The sequence below is a fragment of the Heloderma suspectum genome, chromosome 1, assembly GCF_057233095.1.
Source record: "Heloderma suspectum isolate Gila_16-S chromosome 1, 16-S_ref, whole genome shotgun sequence".
In the NCBI taxonomy this organism is placed as follows: domain Eukaryota; kingdom Metazoa; phylum Chordata; class Lepidosauria; order Squamata; family Helodermatidae; genus Heloderma; species Heloderma suspectum.
In genome coordinates, this window is record NC_139458.1 from 314,381,454 (window position 1) to 314,400,647 (window position 19,194).

The 19,194-nt window shown below is 43.2% G+C and overlaps 1 protein-coding gene across 1 annotated transcript in view; it reads right to left on the reverse strand.

Moving 5' to 3' along the window:
- FAXC (failed axon connections homolog, metaxin like GST domain containing) overlaps nucleotides 1–19,194 on the reverse strand; it is a 41,871-nt gene that overhangs the window by 18,298 nt on the left and 4,379 nt on the right. The window contains exons 2-3 of the mRNA XM_084827175.1: nucleotides 9,923–10,058; nucleotides 3,502–3,698 (exon numbers count right to left, since the gene is read on the reverse strand). Of these exons, the coding sequence (XP_084683301.1) occupies nucleotides 3,502–3,698; nucleotides 9,923–10,058 (333 nt within the window). The remainder of the gene's footprint in view (nucleotides 1–3,501; nucleotides 3,699–9,922; nucleotides 10,059–19,194) is intronic.

The window sequence follows — 19,194 nt, forward strand, 5'->3', positions numbered from 1 at the left end:
GAAAAGGGGTTGGCAAATGAAAGAGGATGTTGGAGAAAGCATCTGATTCCTCTCCTTCCTCCACCCATTTTCTTCTCTGCTTGCTCCCTAAACTAAGCCTGTATGGAAAATGGGCGTTTCTGTGGGGGCGAGGGGTAGAGAATTATATGAACCCCCTGCCCATCTTCCAAATGAAACTCCATGTGTGTTTGAGAATTAAACCTACAGAACAAAATACTCCTTATAATACATACAGGAAATAAACACAAATAAATATTCTGAGGTGATACAAAAGGTATGGCCCTGCCTACTTTTGGCTTTGACTCCAACCACCCTGATTAAATTTTCCTATGGGTCAACAGACCTTCATAAGAAAATAATTTCCCACCTGTGCCTGCTATGTGGTATGGTTCTTAATCAAATGCTTGGAGGACCCTACAAGGAATTGGGCAAGTTCACAATATAAATCGAAAAGAAAATGTATTACGGGATGGCATGGGTTAATTCCTAAAACAGCTTAAGACAGGCCTATACGTGAGGAATCCTAGCTTTTGGTAGGGAGCTGGTATAGCCAATTTTCAGGGCCATATCACTGAAGCAAATATTGTCTACACACACCAAGACAACGAATTTTTAGGAACATGAAATCTATGGCACACTACCATGCTTATTCCATTCTCATCAATCCTCCAGGTCAGCATTATGCTCCATAGAGGGTAGGATTGCTGGCTAGATGAAGGGCAATACAGAATAAGCTGGGGTGCAACAAAACAGGGGGAGACCAAACTATGTATTTCCAGCTGCTTTTATTACTTGCATGTAATCCTTCCTTATTTTGTTCCTTCCCGTTTGTTGCCTTGCAGCTGATAAGACTGCATGTCTTTTGAGGCCAGAAATCCACCTCATCTATGTATAAACATTTTAGCCCTTCACAAGCCCTTGGGAAAGGGCAGCCTGTGTTAAAAGTAAATAGATATATGAGCAGAGGCTGCAGCCCCACGTCTCTTGGGAGTTGAACACACTGCTTGATTTAAGAAAGCGTGTGTGTGTTTGTATGTCTCTGTCTGTCTGTCTGTCTGTCTCTCTCTCTCTCTCTCTCACACACACGAATTTCAAAGTTGTGAATGACAGACAACCAGGAGATTCTCTAGGAACTGCCAATAATTTCAACTCTTCTTCACCTCATTCTGCCTAAACTTGTTGCCTTATTCACCTGCCCACACACTAGCTTTTTTTATCTAAAGCCGGAGTGAGCAACATGGGCTCCCCACTCCGGGCTGCAAGCAGCCCCCCATGGCTGTTTGTGCAGCCTCCCTGCATGTTTCTCCCCTGCCACCCTGGAGGATTGGCTCCCACCAGCCTGCCAAACAGCTGTTTGATGGGCTGGTGGGAGCCCAGTGCTGCAGGAAAGGAGGGTGTGCAAGGAGCCTTTTCCCCCTGGAGAAATGCTGCAGGGTGAAAGCCACCCCTCCACCACAGCGATCTTCAGCAGTATCACGGTGATAGGGAGGTTTTAACCTCGCCCCATTGCAGTGATTCTCCAGGGAAAGAAGTCATGACTGATCAGGCATTACTGACCAGTCATTGCTGGTGGCATTTCTGCAGTAACTGCTCTCACTCACAGTCACTTAATAGCAGCAGCCCAAATATGGGACCAAAGATTGAGTTAATCAGGCTTTGACCAGTCAGTTTTTATCTCTAGGCACCTGTGCCTGGTATTTAGATGTCATAATTAAAAATTTATTTGGTCTCCAGCTGTTTTGGTAGCTCATTTCCCATTTCCAACCCATTTTCCAGCGGCTTCTTACACTACATTTTCCCTAAGTCTGCCTGGGCTCCCAGAATTGACATGATTACTTGAAATACAAGTGAAAATGTCCAGTCTGAAAAACATACCTCAATGGCTCCCAGAAAGGACTGCAAATGGCATATTTTATTTTTTGCAAAGTCTTGCAGTTTGTAAGCCCAGTGGAGATGTCAGAGATGTGTTTCATACTTATTCAGACAACTGCCATGATCCAGGAGTGATGTACATGTGGTAAAGGATGTTGTGGAAGTGGGGGGGATGTATCGAGCACCTCAGTTCACACAAGAACTCAACACAGCCACATTCCAAATTTGGATTCCCAATATGCCAGCTTGGCTTACCAGGGATGGAGTCAAGATGCTGTGCAAGCTGGATAAGACCAAGGTTCCATCTGAGCTCTTCTTATTTATTTTAAAGATGTTTAACCTGCCTTTCATGGTGCATTACCCTCAAGCTGGCTTACAACGTTATAAAAACATAAACATACAAATTACAATTAAGCACACACAGTACACACAGCAGCAGCTTATTATTTTTAAGCACCGAATGCAGACTGGAATAAATGTGTCTTCAGGGTGTATGTGTTTTAAAGTCAGCAGTTATGAGGCCATAGGTATCTCCCTGGGAGAAGAATATGGGGCCACCACTGAAAAACCCCTGTCCATAGTACCTGCCATCCTAATGGCTCTTGCTGGTGGGCCATAGAGTAGGGCTTCTGATGCTGATCTTAACTCTTGGGCAGGCTCATACAGGTGAGTCCTTCTGATAACATAGTTCTAAACCATTTATTGTTTTAAAGGCCAACACCAGCACCTTGAATTGGGCTCAAAAACTACCAGGCACCCTATGGAACGATATAGAATGGGAGTAACATGATCCGAATGCCTAGCTCCCACAAGCGTTCTAGCTGCTGCTTTCTGTATCAGTTGCAGCTTCCGAATCACCTTCAAGGGCAGCCCCACGTAGAGCACATTGGTCATATTGTACAAACTGGCTAATCTTCAGACAATCAACCCAAAGCAGGACCTACCCTTGCACACACATAAGATTTGGCATTTGCACAGAATGACCACCATGTAATGGCGTCTGCAGATGCATCCTTTGGCTGATGCAGAGCTAGTCTTACCATTGGAATGAATGGGCAAAAGTCTGCATGTGATGGAACTCGCGTAGGCACATCCTGGAGGGCCCACATGGAGCTTTCAATCAGATCAATGAATTCAGGAGTTTTGCCACCAACAGAATCAGCATAGCAACAACCAAAAGCAAAGTTCTGAATTTACTTAACATTAGCTTTGTTGCTAGACAACACTAATCAAAACAATCCTGCTATACAAGGTGCAGAAACAATTTATCTTCCATGAACAACAAAAGCATTGGGCCTAACACTGTGCTCCAAGAAATGAAACAATACATGTAGCCATTAATGCAGCCTTCCCCAATCTGGTACCATCCAAGTAGTAGGACTACAACTCCCAAGGCACCTGGAGGGCACCAGGCTGGTGAAGGCTGCATTAAGGTTGCAATTCTATGCATGTGTAGACAGAAAAAAGGTCCTACAACTCCCAGCATGCCCCAGCCAACATGGCTGGCTAGCTTGGGCATGCTGGGAGTTGTAGGACTGTTTCCTGTCTAAACATGCATAGGATTGTGCCCTAAGTGCAGCTACGTGCTGGTGATCTTCACAGAGCACTCCAGTATCCATGGTAACTTACCAGTAGAAATGCTCCTCCACCATTTTTGTTACAGCTCGAGAAACAGCTCTTTCATGTGGGCCAAGGTGTTTGTTTAAATTCACTCCCAGCTTCTCCTCCAAAAAATCAATAATGAACTCCGTGCCGGATACTTTTTTGCGATTGTACTCGATCCACGGCATTTTCCCTTGAGGGGAAAGTTTCCCATCGAAGTAGTTCTAGGAAGAGAAGAGTGCCAAAACAAAAACAAAACAAAAATCACACACAAAGAAGTAATTCAGGTTCAGCTCCCTCTTTGACAATGAACTTGCTGAGCAACCTTGGACAAGGCATGGTTTCTTGCTCTCAGTTGTCAAATTGGAAGGGGCACCTAATCCCATCTCAAACCTGCCTGCTCTCTAAGATTGTCTTCTGAGGCTCTCCTTCATGTGCCTTCCCCGTAGAAGCAAGATGGATGCCAGGAGAGGGGGACTTGACTGTGGCGCCACACTGAGAGAATGCTATCTCCCTAATAGCTTGAGGAGCTCCTGGCACCAGAGCCAGCCCTGCCATGCTACAGGGTGAAGGGACCACGAGAGGCAGGGAATAGATGGAGGCAGGAATATGGGTCTGAATAGTGCAGCAAGCCGTAACAAAAATGTTGGCCCTACCAGGGGGATGGGATTAGGGCTCTGCTTCAGGCGGCTTAATATCTTGGTCTGGCACTCTTATCTTCTAGGTGCAAGGCAAAAAAAGCTTTTTTAATCCTCTGGACCAGGGACCTTGAACTTCTTTCAGCCGAAGGAATGAATTCCAACTCAAGGAAGCTGCATTCCAGTGGTGGGGAAGGCTGAAGGCCAAAGACTAGCGTCAAAATTCAAAACATACCAGCATATTGTAGCTTAAAGCTCTTACTGCCAGTACCGTACTTTAGGAGAGGCATTTCAACCATTTAAAATAGCAGGGGACAACAGCAGAAAAGCTGGGAAACCACTCAAAAATTTGTGGTCGGGGGAACAGGAGCATGGCCATCTGGGAGCAGGTTGGGATCCCAGGACAGCTGGATTTGCCCCCCTCCCCCAGTCCTGAGGTTCCACACCCCTGACTTAGCCATTTTAACATTTTGTCAGTCATATTAGTATTATGGCTTTTTACCTACTGCTCTCATTCTTTTAAGATATTGTATTGTTGTGTTTTTCTGTTGCTGTGAACTTCCCTGGGATTTAGAGAATGAAGGGTGAGGTATAATTCTTTTAAATAAATCAGCCGCCTACCTCAAAAGGTTGTTGTGAGGGTAAGAGAGATAGGCTGTCAAACACTTTTCAAGCTACAAAGGCCACGTCGGGAATTCACAATAATTAACAATACCAGATTGTATGAGAGGCACATAGATGTGCACACGCTCTGCTGGTGCACTTACTGCCATCTGCCCTGCCATAGCGTGCGCAACCAACCCTTACCCTCTGCTGCTGAACGGTGAGGAGAGAAAGGCATGGTTTTTCCTGCTCATGACCCCCTCCTGTATGTGCCGCAGCAAGGGCTCTAGATGTGCTGTACTGCACAAGGAAATGAGGGACAGATGAAGAGATCAGAGTCAGGTGGGGAATTGGCCAACAGCTGTCACACCTGCCTCCTCTAATAGATTCAGTCGCACATTTTTTAAAAGTAAAGGGTGGGTCTCCAGGTTGCAATCTGGTAATCCTATCCTCCAAGCTGCACAGTAGCAGATAGGGACACCTGTGTAAGGATGGGTCCCTATCTCCTGACCCAGCATACTTTTTTAGGCCAGTGTATGTAGTAGAGTTAGGAAGAAAAGACCTCCCAGACCTTTTGGGCCAAATCAGGCATTACTTTTAATCTATATCTAATAGCTATATCACCTTCTTTGTTTTCATTTTTAGCCTAGAATAGACGCAGAGAGCCCCATCCAGATCAGGGCCCTAACATGACAGGTAGGAAACTTTTAAGATCCAAATTGGGGGCCCTCTGCCTACACTAGAGTAACAGTGAAAAAAAGATGCAGCACACACATCTAAAGTAATGTCTGTTTTGGCCTTTTAGGCGTGCAAAGGTCAGCTATGAGACTCCACCACCATCACCCCTAGACCTCGTTCAAGTCTAATAAAGATAGCTAGCTAGTATGGGTAAGGAGGGATATCATGTTACAAACTGTGAGCCAAATATAGCCCTTATTCTTTCAAGAGCTCCAGGATAGGTAAGGAAATGCTTCTGCATGCCAACCCCCTGCATTCTTTTCCTATCCCCTGCAGAGCAGAACTGGAATCCTGATTACTAAAGGAGGTGACAGAGGTTTAAGTGAAATAGCAGAGGAGGAACAAGAAAGGAAACACATATGGCCTGCTAAGGGGTTAGCAATGGTTGACTTGTTTTAAAAAAAATACAGGCAAGAAAGCCAGTGATGTCAGCTAGAAAAAATGATTTGTGGGAATGGAAAATGTTCCAGGAGGAAAAAAACATTCACTGCTGCTACATTTTCCTGCAGAATTTTTTTTTAGTTTTAGAACTGCATTGTTTCATAAAATCAATTAGTAACATAATGGATGGACATAATGCCAGTCAAACTGAGCATTTGGAAGGGATACATATAACAAAAGTCAAACCTAAAATCAAAGTTGTAATTAAGTTTGCTCAGGTGACTATCCCTACAAAGCACATAGATTTATCAGCACAGCACTTCAGGCATGCTAAAATCAGTGGGTTGAATCCAGTCAGTTCCATTTCAGTCCCATTGAAATCAATGTTAAAGATTATTAGTCATGACTTGTGCTAGTTTCTACTTTAATGCATGGGGCTTAAGTGCAACTAAAGGTTGAATTACACCCAGCCACTTCCCCACCACCAGGCCACCCCCCACCACACAGGGGCTAAAAAGGGGTGGGGAGCCTCCATTGGTGCCAATGCAGGATTGGGGGGGGTTAGTCCCCACACAGAGTAAGAATTTAGGGGCCAGGTTTAATCCTCCCCAACTGTACTGGTCTGGATCAGAGTCCTGCCCACTTACTTGGAGGTAAAAAAAGAAAGTGAGGATCAGCTGCACTCTACGTATTTAATGTACCATGTAGTTTAGCCCTAACTTAGTCTAGATCCATCAATGTGTATCCGCAGTTTTCAGTACCTTAAAATCTAAACAAGGTAAGGGAATAGGATGCTACTGTTATTTCTTTTATTTATTACATTTATATCCTACTTTTCCTCCAGCACATCAAGGCACAGTACAAGCTTCTCTCCCCGCCCTCTCTTTTTATCACATATTAAAATATTTACAATATTCCACTAAAATAATTCCCAAGCAAAGCTTTTAATTTGTTCGAAGATAACAATTTAACCATATGAAATCAATTTATTTTTCCTAATCAAGTATTTTACTTCTACTTTTGGTTATTAGGGAAGGAAATTGAGATATTTGTATAATGCATAAAACCAACATCGCATACTTGTAAAACGTTTTATTAAGTCAAATCAATCAATTAAGTCAAATCCCAATTTTCTAGGATGTTTTCCAATACAAAATGTTCCATAAAACTCACACCACTGGTAACAGCAGCTGTTTGTTACACCGCCATGACAACAAAGAAAAAGAAACATTTCTCTTCATGGCTCTAGAGTTAGTCAGGACAAATATATTCTTGCCATGTGTAGTAGTGTGAATGATACAATCCTGGTGGAAAGCAAAATAAAGAGATATATTTCCCCTGAGACCCATAATTCTTAAGTAGAACTTGCTAGGGAGGCTCAAAAAGTTGTGAGGTATGTATTCTGTGTTGACATGGCAGGAAGGTAGAAAATGTGTAGACTGTGCTCTCCCAACCACCGCAATTTGGACTGATCATATGAATATAGGAAGCTGCCTATACCGAGTCAGACCACTGGCCCACCTAGCCCAGGACTGCCTACTCCGACTAGCAATGGCTCCCCGGGGATTCTGGCAGAGGTCTTCCTTGCCACCCGAGATGCCAGGAACTGAATCCAAGTCCTCCTGCATGCACAGCATGTGGTCTGCCACTGAGCTATGGTCCTCCTTCTGCGAAAAGAAGGGTATGTCTGGGATGGTGCCAGGCAATCAACAGATACCCCTTATTCAATAAAGACTTGTTTGTTCTTTGTGCCACTTCCTCCTTGACTTCAGTGCATCTCTCCACGCATTCCAGTTTTCCTTTTTTTAAAATTACATGTTATAAGACCTAGGGTGAGAGCAAATGATGGCAGCTAAGAAGCTTGTATTTAAACTGTACAAGTTAACAGTTAAAGGCACAATCCTATGCAGGTGTAGATAGGGAAAAAGTCCATGCTGGGGAATACTGAGAACTGTAGGGCTTTTTTCTGTCTAAACATCCATAGGATTGCACCCTAGGTCTATTAGTCCTCTCTGATGGAAGACACACAAAGATCTGAGTTAATTTGTAATTTGTTAGGCAGATATGCTTCTTCTCCAGAAGCTTACACGTTTGGTTGTTTTTCTTGACTTGCTATGATAAAATCTGAAAATCCCAACTTTAAAGATGATGCACTTGCAAAACATGCACATACAAGCTCTGATTCAGCAATTCACACATTCAGCAGTGAGTTTTCCATGCACTGCTGTGCATGCATCTATGCATTTAGGTGCCCATCAGATGGTTAACTTTGACACCACCAATCAATCCTCTAGGGGATTATGGGAGTTGTAGTCCAACACATCTGGAGGACATCTGGTTGGGGAAAGCTGCTCTAGGCCCAGTTCCCACTCCTTTTAACAAGCGGTTGGCATTGTCAAAATTAACACCCCCTACCATCTGCCCAGTTGGTACATGAGTTCCCAATATAGTTTTGGAATCTAATGTGCATGCCTGAATAGTTGATGCAGACATTCTAGTCCAGGAGGAACTATGAGCATTGCACTGTTTTGCATACACAATATGGAAGGCCACGAGAGGGAGGAAGCCTCTTTTGCATGAATGTTGACCTCACTGGATCAGGACAGCTGTCATGTCAGCTCCCAATCAACTCAAAGCAGAATTTACAAACAACTACAACCAGTTTCTGCCTCTCTGTGGGCAAAACAGACATTATTTTAAATATGTACCTAACGGCTACATTTTTTTTTTCCAGAGGAGGTGCAGGAGGCCCGACCCAGATCAGAACCTTGGTGGGGGTGGGGGTGGTTTAAGATCGACATGGGTCCCCTGCACCTATTCTAGAGTAAAAATGGGTGTGGGGAAGAAGACATAACTAGGTATAAAGTAATGCCTGTTTTGGTTCTCCATTACATGGAAAAAAACAACCCCTAATGTGAAAAAGCAAATCTCAGTATAATCAGGAAACAACTATGAAATAATTGCTTTTTAACAGCAATTGGACTTCTGTGCCACAGGGAATGGCAAAGGCCAAGTACAAAATGTACTAATACAGTCAGGTGTTCAGGTCGTCTCTAAGCAGATCTACATGATTCCCTATTTGTTTGTTTTTAAAAAACTGTATTCTTCTCCAGCAACTCTCTGCAGCACTTAATCACATTTTCTCTTAAATTGTCCCTCAGTACTTTCTCTACAGATCTTCATAAGCTTTATCGCCATGTGTGTTCCTTTCTCTTGGGACCTTGGGCTCTTCTTTGGATCAGGTTGGGAAAAAAATGAATGGGCAAGATAGTTATGCAGCTTAACACTCTCACAATTGTTACTTTGTTAGTGGAAGGGGGAGTCTCCTTCCCTGTAAAATCCGGAAGCAGCAAGAGCTGTGAAGGATCAGAAAAACACTAAAGAAAGAGAAGCCTAAACTGTGAGGATAGATGGAAATATGCATATTTCATGTCATTTTAAAATGACAAGTATTTTTTTCTCTTCAGAATTACTGCTTTTATTGATTGACAAATATAATTGATTAATCAATTAAAGTTGCCTTAAGCAGATAACAGCCTTACAAAGGATTAAACAAGGAGACTGTCATATACGGCACAGCACTCTTGTCATGACAGTACCACTTCATTATATAGATGGGTGATTGCTTTTTGAAAGCATCTCCACCCCCAAACCCGCCACAACAGGTCAAAGCTTACATATCAAGGACAAGTTTACCTGTTCCTGTGTCTAAGCTTTCTGAAAGGCGCGCAACATGGGAGTGCTTTCCAATAAGTGACCCCCAAATGGGAATTATGAGGTGGTACAATTGTGCAGTGGTTGTACTATGTGAGCACTTTCTCATTTCAGTTAGTTTTCAGACAAAGCTTTCCCCAACCTGGTGCCCTCCAGACATTTTAGACTACAACTCCCATCATTTCTGATTACTGGCCACGCTGGCTGAAGCTGGTGGGAGGTGAAATCCAAAACATCTGGAGGGTACCCAGTTGGGGAAGGCTGGATTAGACAAACACTTATCCCCTGGGAAAGACAAATGGTCCTATGACAGGGAGTATCAATATGCCTATATGTAGCCAAAATACAACATAACATAACATGCACAAGTTTACCTGGTAGGGCAAATCAGCCATCCTCAAGTAAGTCTCCATTTTCAAACAGAAAGGAGATAAACTGGGAATACCATTGTTTGGCCTTGAAAACTGATGCAGTATGATAGCATCTTTTGAATCAACCTCTTGCTCTTTCCTATAAGCAAAACAAGCAAGTAAGTTTTACAAAACAGAATCCATCGTGTGTTATATAGAGCATCAATATGTTAAATGAACAACGTACAACGCATATTGCTGAGGCACCAACTTCCGCCTGCCTTTTAATAGGCTACTGCTATTTTTTACTCATCATTTCTGAAGTCACTAAGAAGCTCTTTGGACTGCAAGGCAAAATAAGCCAAGCTGAATTTGTATTCAAAATACCTAAACACTTTCCACAATTAAATTCACATATATGTAAGGTCATATACATTATTATGAGGATGGCAACATCACATGTGGGACTGCCATGTTGTCTAGAAATGGCCCAGGTAGGAGACATAAGCCTTTATTTCATTATTAGTGGGAATCACGTGACTACCATTTATACTGTAGTACTTTAAAATCATCTGAATGTTAAGCTTCACCAAAATTAACATAGTATTTATAATGTCTTGGAAGAGAAGACGACACACAGTCACAGCCACAAGGTACTCTCAAAACCCCCTTAGGTTAGAATGTTGAGAAGCCCACATTAGTTTCTCTGAAGCAAGCCTCTAGTCCTCATGATAGCATAGATACCTCTTTTCCCCTTACCTTCATGATCTTAGTCCACTGAATGAGTGTTTTCCAGGTATTGACTCAATTTTCTCAAGTTTGTGGGAGACCCTTTCAGAATAAACTATAACCAGGTCTGCCAGCCCATGATGGGCAAGCATGACATTTGATATTAGGCAAGGAAATCATCATGCAGAAAATCTCAACTTGCTTTTATTTTAAAGCAAGTGTTTTAAAGCCCTACGGATGCAGAAAAGGGTTAGCAAATGTATGGGAAATATCTGGTTAAGATCTCAGAAGCCCAAATATCTACTTATGTCTATTCATTGTATCAGGGTGGTGTGCATGGCTCTGCCTCTATCCATTTGATTTTCACAACACCCCTATGAGGTAGGTTAGGCTAAGAAATTGTGACTGGCCCAACAGCACAGCAAATATGGCTGAGAAGCTATTTGAACCTGGGACTCTCTGGTCATAATCTGACCCTCTAGCACTATACTATGCTGGCTCTTCGATACGCTCTGTTGCCTCTGCCACCCCCACCTCCAGCCACTGTCGCAATCTGGTTAGCTGCTGCCTCCTCCAGCCACAGCAGCAAAGTGCATCAGCAATGATAACGGGCATGCACATAGGAGGCTTCCTACAATGGTTGCTCTAGGCCAGGGGAAGGCAAATTTGGGGGCCAATTTGAACCCCCCAAAGCTGCACCGCTGAATTTCAGTGGGGGCAGCAGAAAAAGAATGGGTGGCAAACCATGACAGTGGCCTGAAATGGCCAAATTTAGCTTTAAAACAAAGTGTGTGCTTTCTATTATAACTTTTTAAGGCTAAAGAATGTATTTAGCCTTTTTATTACTGTTGTGGTTTGCCACTGAAATTTGGCTGCAAACTGTCCATTGTTTTGCCACTGCAGTGGCAAATTCAAGGGCTGCACTTAAGGCCAGGGGGGCCGCATGCGACCCATGGAGCGTGTGTTGCCCAGTCCAGCTCTAGGGAGATGATAACTTGCCTATGATGCCACCCCAGAATACTCACTCTAAGAAACAAGAGGAATGCACATACCTGTCCACCCACCTACCCCACCCAAGCCTTCAGTTGAGACTGCCACTTCTTCCTGCATCGTGGCAGGCCAACTTAAGGTGAAAGGAGAGGAATGTTAGTGGCCTCCTCCACTAAACTTTGCCCCTCCTACTAACTAAGACACACTGTGCAGATATATGCACGTGTGCTTAATACGTAAAATGGATACAGGCTGCAGGCAAATTTCTCTTCTCTCCGAAATGAGACTCCCTTAGTACAGGACAGGCTACATAAATTAGATGAAAACTAAAGCATGCAATTAACTGCAGCCTTATTTCATAAATTATTTCCAATATGACCCGCAGTGTGGCTGAGCATGTTTCCTCATACTGTAATCCCATTTATCTGAATGATTTGGGATACACATAGCAATTTTGGATAACACAAGTCTGAATAATCCAGAATGGGCTCTGCTTATATAGGGTTTCTGTTGATAAAGGGCTTTGTGGGCTACACAGTGAATCCTGATAATCAAGAGATCTATGTAAGGTAGACATGGGTAACTTGTGGCCCTCGAAATTTTTGGCCTACAACTCCCATCAGCCCTAGCCAGCACAGCAAATGGTGAGGGATGATGGGAGTTCTAGTCCAAAACATCGGCGGGGGAGCATACTTTGCCCACCACTGACATAAGGGTATTCTATTATGATTTTCCATTCCACACGGTTCAAAATGTGCGAGCCATACAACAGTGTAGTCATTACATTCTGCTTCTCCTAAGGATTCACACACATTATCTTAGTCATCCTTGATGTCTTGCAGATGAACACTTTTCATATTGTATTCTTTTTAGATTATGTATTTCTGGTTTGTATTTGCATTATTGTGTGTTGATTTTGGATTTTCCCCCATTATATTAATTATGGTTTCTGCATTTGCGCTGAGTGAAAGTTGCTTTGAGACCACTTTTTGAGGTGGGAAGCAATGTATACATTAAATAAATAATCAAAAATAATAATCCTTACAATAGCCCTAAAAGATAGGTCAGTATTATTATCACCCTCATATTTCAGGGAATGTGGGTCAGGCTAAGACCAAGTGATAGTGGCTTCCCAAGGCATGAAGCTCATGGCTGAAGTGAGGTTTGGACTTCCTGGCTCACAGCTCATTCTCTTAACCATTATGGCCCGTTAGCTCATTTCTAATCCCTACAACAGACAGAAAAGAGGGGTTGTCCTCAATACTAGCCTGCTTTCCAATCAAGGGACAAGACAATGCACAAAACACTGGGCACTGTTCATCTGTTTCATTCCCTCATGTGGCACAAGGGCAGAAGAGATGTTCTCAAACTAGAAGAGCATCTCAAACAGAGTTATAGGCCATGCTCCACTTGCAGTCAGGCATTGTGTTTGCACCCCATGATGGTCACTTGGGCCACGAACTCTTCAGCACCAGAGGCTGTCCTGCTGCAAACAGACTTATCACTACATGCGCCTCCGCTCTTTAACAGTTCACAAAGGGTGTCTTAACTCTTTGGTCTAATCATTAGGCCCACCTGAGCACGCCTCCACCAATTACAAAAAATGCCACCTTTCATAATGCACTGTCCCAGTTTCAGCATTTGCCAGGGCTGTGCTCCAACCTCTGGACTTCAGTTCCAGAAAGTAAACATTGTATTCATGCCAGGGAACAGACATTGGCCTTAAGACTGTGATGTTCAATAAAGCAAATGCAGTTTCAGATAGCGCAACATTGGTTAGAATGAAACAAGAATAGCCGCTGGGTCCTTCTCCCTCCCTCCCACCCAACCACCCTTCTCTTGTTTGTGTCTTATCTGTACAAAACCATCACCAACTCCAAATTGTGTTGGGCTCAGCCTTCTCTGAGGTGGTCAAAACAACAAGATCTATTCTTGAATCTGGTACAGATCTTGTTCCCTCATCCAGGGAACAAGGAGAGAATTCCACACCACCAGTGACGTTGTAAGACAATCTCCATCCTCAGTGCTTTTGGGCCTCCACTCCTACTGCAGAAGATTTGTCTACTAAGGAAGCATATCTCCCCCTGCTTATTGAATAGGGACGCAGAGTTTGACACAACCCATCAACAGGCACTTTCACTGCCCTGTGGACTCTGAGTAGAAGTCAAGAGGGCCTCTGATATCATCTCTGCTGTTGTTGTTCAGTCGTGTCCAACTCTTCGTGACCCCATGGACCATAGCATGCCAGGCCTTCCTGTCCTCCGCTCTCTCCTGGAGTGTGCCCAAGTTCATATTCATTGCATCGGTGATGCTATCTAGCCATCTCATCCTCTGTCGTCCCCTTCTCCTTTTGCCTTCAATCTTTCCCAGCATCAGGGTCTTTTCCAGTGAGTTTTCTCATCTCTGCTGTACCCAGTGGTTAATGCAGGCCTTGACCGGTGTCCAAGCACTAACTGAGTGCATAAATGGCTGCAGTGTGCCATTTCCTGCTCACAACCACAGAAAGATCGCTCACCGGCTAATGGCATTTTGGAGCACTGACTAACCGCTGTTGTTACAAGAATCGTCTCCTCGGATGACTCAGGCCAACGCAAAATAGCAAAATAGTACTTCAGGATCAATTCACCTGACTAATTCTACAAGCTTGCTGGAAATGTAGCATAAAGGCATGCTTTTTCCTTCCTTGGATTATTGCTGTTTCTCTCATGGGAATTGGCCTCAGTTATTGATACTAGGCCAATAACTCATTTTTGCGTCACCTACTATCCTACCTTGTATTTGACTTTAAGATTCTAAGGGTGTCCAGTGCTGCTCATGCACAAGCGGAACCCGCCGCTGCTGCAATGAAAGCTAGCGCTTCCTAAAGCAACCAGAAACAAGCTGAAATGCTTGTTTCCAGAATGCTCCACTGGCCTGTCCCATTTTGGAAATGAGCATTTTGGCTCACTTCCCAGGTTGCTCTAGGAACAGTTAGCTTCCCGTTGCACTGCTGGTGGGTTCCATGGGTGCAACATCAATAGGAGAGGGGCAGAGGCAGCATTGGATACTGACCCAAGTGTTTGGATTGGGAGATATTATTTTGCACGGATGCACAAAGTTCTGGGATCTCACAGATATCCATCTGTTTACTTCTGCTTAACACAAGGATGGCTCTTTCACCTACTAGAATAAATCTATCAGAATAATCACTGGATGTTTTTTCCCATACTTATTATCTAGATATATAGTAGAAATGCTTTGGCAGGTGCCGTCCGAAGAGAACTTGAACTTGAAGCCACCACTAGCCAAGACAGTTTACAGCAATAATAAAACTGCAGCACCATGTGTCGGTGTTAAACTTCAGGTCCTGATCTACAACAATCACACTCATATGACTTATCTAAACATTCCTCATCTGCCATATCCCATTTTAAGTTGATTGTGGCATTTACAGCAAGCCACACTACAGCGAAAGAAAGGATATTTCGTGTTATGGCACTGCAAATAGGGGGAGGTTGTAGAATTAACTTATTGAACAATAATTCCATCTGAGATAAAGACATTTACCCTGATCCAGCAAGTATCCAGCACACCAGCTAACTCAGTACACTCTGAGCCAAAAAATCAAGCAGTGATCCTAATCATGTTTACTCAGCAGTCCCACTGAATTCAATGGGACTTACTCTCCAGTAAGTAAATTTAGGACTGCAGTCTAATTTAGGGCAGCAAACCTATAGACACTTTGTTATGAATACGCCCCTTTTAATGGGATTTACTTCTGACTAAACATGCCTAGGATTGTGCTGTTACAATGCCTACTCAGAAAAAGTCTCATTGAGTTCAATGAGTGGAGTGTATAGGGGTGTGTGTACCTTGTGCATTGCATAGTCTTTTAACAACTTTACTAAGGTTTTAAAGCCTCCACATTACAAGTCAGATTGAAATGAAAGATAGGATAGTCACAGAAACAACACTTACAGGATTAGGGGATTGATTTATACCAAAATAAAGGTTCTTTGAGTTAAATATAAATATGACATAAGGAATAACGAGATACAATGAAATTAAATGAGAACATAAATTTAACATTTAAAAAGTAATAGTTAAACCAAAACTAACAAATTCTGTGGTTCAAGTATCTCCACTAGCAATTCACAAAAGTGTTTAGGTTATATCAACAGATGTTTGTAAATGAGTTAAGAAATTACCAGTGCCACTCTATGCAGACTTACTTGGGAATAAGCTTATTGTGCTCAAGTAGACATATATAGAATTACCCTATATATAGTAAGATTCTATTAAAGTGGTCAATGTTATTCCATAGTTACCAGTTTGACAGCTATTGGTCTTATTCCAGAGTGCATTTCTTGTACAGATAGGGTTTTTAAGATTGAAGAGCTAAAACCATAACCTGATAATTCAAAATTGCAGAGTGGTATAGTGTCAGATGACAACCGAAGACTCCGGTTTAAATCCCCACTCAGCCATAAAGCTTACTCAGTGACCATGGGCCAGTCACTACTTCTCAGCCTAAGGGTGCTTCCAGACAATGGCTTTATTGTGTAATCGCCTTGCCACACTCACAGAATTATATGGGGGTTTCCAGACAGTGTTATCTTCCTCTTTTTTAACCCTACCGAGTTTTCCCACCACTGCTTCTGACTTTCTTCTTTCTACCAAAAGAACCAGAAAACATTAAGGAAAAGACTAAATAGTGGCACAGTGTTGATCGCAGCAATAGGAGCCCTCCATCTGGAAACACCAGAATTTGCCTCTGAGTTGTGAGGATAACAATGGGGGTGGGCGCACTGGGCAGTATATAACGGGCTGCTGCACAATGGAACACCATTGCGGCGCCAGCTTACACTATTGGCACTGCGCTAGAGGTTGCTTATGCTAGCAGTACATCAACAGCACATGCGCAGTGCCCTCATCGGATACAGCCCAATGTACATTGCCATGAGCTTCTTGGAGTAAAGGCGGAATATAAATGTAACAGACAAAAAAAATCCATCCAATCTGCCTCAGACAAGCCAAATTCAATTCAATACTCAGGACTACCATGTATCTAAAACTATCAACGACTTATACCCCTTTCAATACATTTTGTATTTTTATATTGTGCATTTGTATATTTATATTATGGTTTTTACTGTTGTATACCATCTGGGTATGTTTTTTACATGACAGGCAGTATCGTTTAAAAAAAAATACCCCTAAAGGTTAAAAGGTATAATTCGCTTGGCAGCCTCAATTTCTTTTCCCATTAATGGCTGTGCTCCTATTATGGAGTCACAACTGATGCTTCTATCTGTGTAGGTAAAGTATAATGGGGCAACATTATATGTGCCCTTTGAGACAGAATAGCGCTTTTACGCATGAACCATCTTCCTGCTCCCTTTCTGCTACTTTTTGAGCCAAGCCAAAATTACAACTGGCTATTTGGAAGACCCTAGAATTGATGAAACATCTGCCAAAGGCAACAACCATGTGTGAAGTTGTCCTGTCCAGCCCAACAGCTGAGGATCTGTGTGTAGGGTGGCCATGTGTCCTAGTTTACAGAAGACAGTCCTCCATCTAAAGGGCTGTCAGAGGACAGTCCTCTGTTTGAATGGCTGTCCGGTCAACGCCTGGTTTAAAGAAAATGTACAAAAAGAAGGGAATGCAGGAGCCTGGAATTTGCCCAACAGTTACCACCTGGACAACAGCTGACTGAGCAGGCACACCGGTCTTGCCCACTATGGTGAGATCTATTGTACTGCCATTTAAGGATGCAATCCTGTGAATATTTAGACAGAAAAAAGTCCTACAACTCCCAGCATACCCCAGCCAGCAGCGCTGGCAGGGCATGTTGGGAGTTGTAGGACTTTATTCTGTCTAAGCATGCATAGGATTGCATCCTAAATGATAGGATTTTTTTTTCTATCTTTGCAACTATATACAGAAATTAACTTATGTAAATTTTGTGCAAATCTGGGTCCTCTTTTTTTGGTGATGCATATTCTCTTTTCTGGTGATGCATCAGTGGCCACCATATACACGTGTGAAACCCTTAAAAAAAATTAAATCCTTTTTTTTTTTTTTCTACAGAAGGGGGAATGTGTCAGGATTCAATTTTTTCCCTGTTAAAACGCTGATCCAAAGGGTTTCATTTTAGGTATTCATAAGGTCTCTCCATTCTGCTTCATGCAAGTGCCTTTGGACTGGGACATGTGCAAAACTCTGCAATTGTGTAGCTCTTGAAATTAGGAAAGGGAAAAGATATTTCTTAGCTCCTTTTAATTTGTTGTTCAGTCGTTCAGTCGTGTCCGACTCTTCGTGACCCCATGGACCATAGCACGCCAGGCCTTCCTGTCCTGCGCTCTTTCCCGGAGCGTGCTCAAGTTCATACTCATTGCATCCGTGATGCTATCTAGCCATCTCATCCTCTGCCGTCCCCTTCTCCTTTTGCCTTCAGTCTTCCCCAGCATCAGGGTCTTTTCCAGAGAGTTTTCTCTTCGCATTAGGTGGCCAAAATATTGGAGCTTCAGCTTCATTATCTGTCCTTCCAATGAGCACTCAGGGTTGATTTCCTTTAGGATGGACTGATTTGACCTCCTTGCAGTCCAGGGGACTCGTAAGAGTCTTCTCCAGCACCACAGTTCGAAAGCATCAATTCTTCGGCGCTCAGCCTTCCTTATAGTCCAGCTCTCACAGCCATACATTACTACTGGGAAAACCATAGCTTTGATTAGACGGACCTTTGTCGGCAAGGTGATGTCTCTGCTTCTTACTATGCTGTCTAGGTTGGCCATAGCTTTCCTCCCAAGGAGCAAGCGTCTTTTAATTTCATGGCGACAGTCACCATCTGCGGTGATCTTGGAGCCCAAGAAAGTAAAATCTGTCACTGCTTCCATTTCTTCCCCTTCTATATGCCAGGAAGTGATAGGGCCAGATGACATGATCTTAGTTTTTTTAATGTTGAGTTTCAAACCAGCTTTTGCACTCTCCTCTTTCACCCTCAACAAGAGGCTCTTGAGATCCTCTTCGCTTTCTGCCATTAGGGTGGTATCGTCTGCATATCGGAGGTTGTTGATAATTCTCCCGGCAATCTTAATTCCGACCTCTGATTCATCCAACCCGGCATTTCTCATGATGTACTCTGCATATAAGTTAAATAAGCAGGGTGACAATATGCAGCCTTGTCGTACTCCTTTCCCAATTTTGAACCAATCGGTTGTTCCATCTCTGGTTCTTACTGTTGCTTCTTGACCCTCGTACAGGTTTCTCAGGAGACAGGTAAGGTGGTCTGGTACTCCCATCACTTTAAGAATTTGCCACAGTTTGTAGTGATCCACACAATCAAAGGCTTTAGCGTAGTCAATGAAGCAGAAATAGACGTTTTTCTGGAATTCTCTTGCTTTCTCCATGATGCAGCGAATGTTGGCGATTTGATCTCTAGTTCCTCTGCCTCTTCTAAACCCAGCTTGTACTTCCGGTAGTTCTCGGTTCGCATACTGCTGAAGCCTAGCTTGTAGGATTTTGAGCATCACCTTGCTGGCATGTGAAATGAGCGCAATTGTGCGGTAGTTGGAACACTCTTTGGCGTTGCCCTTCTT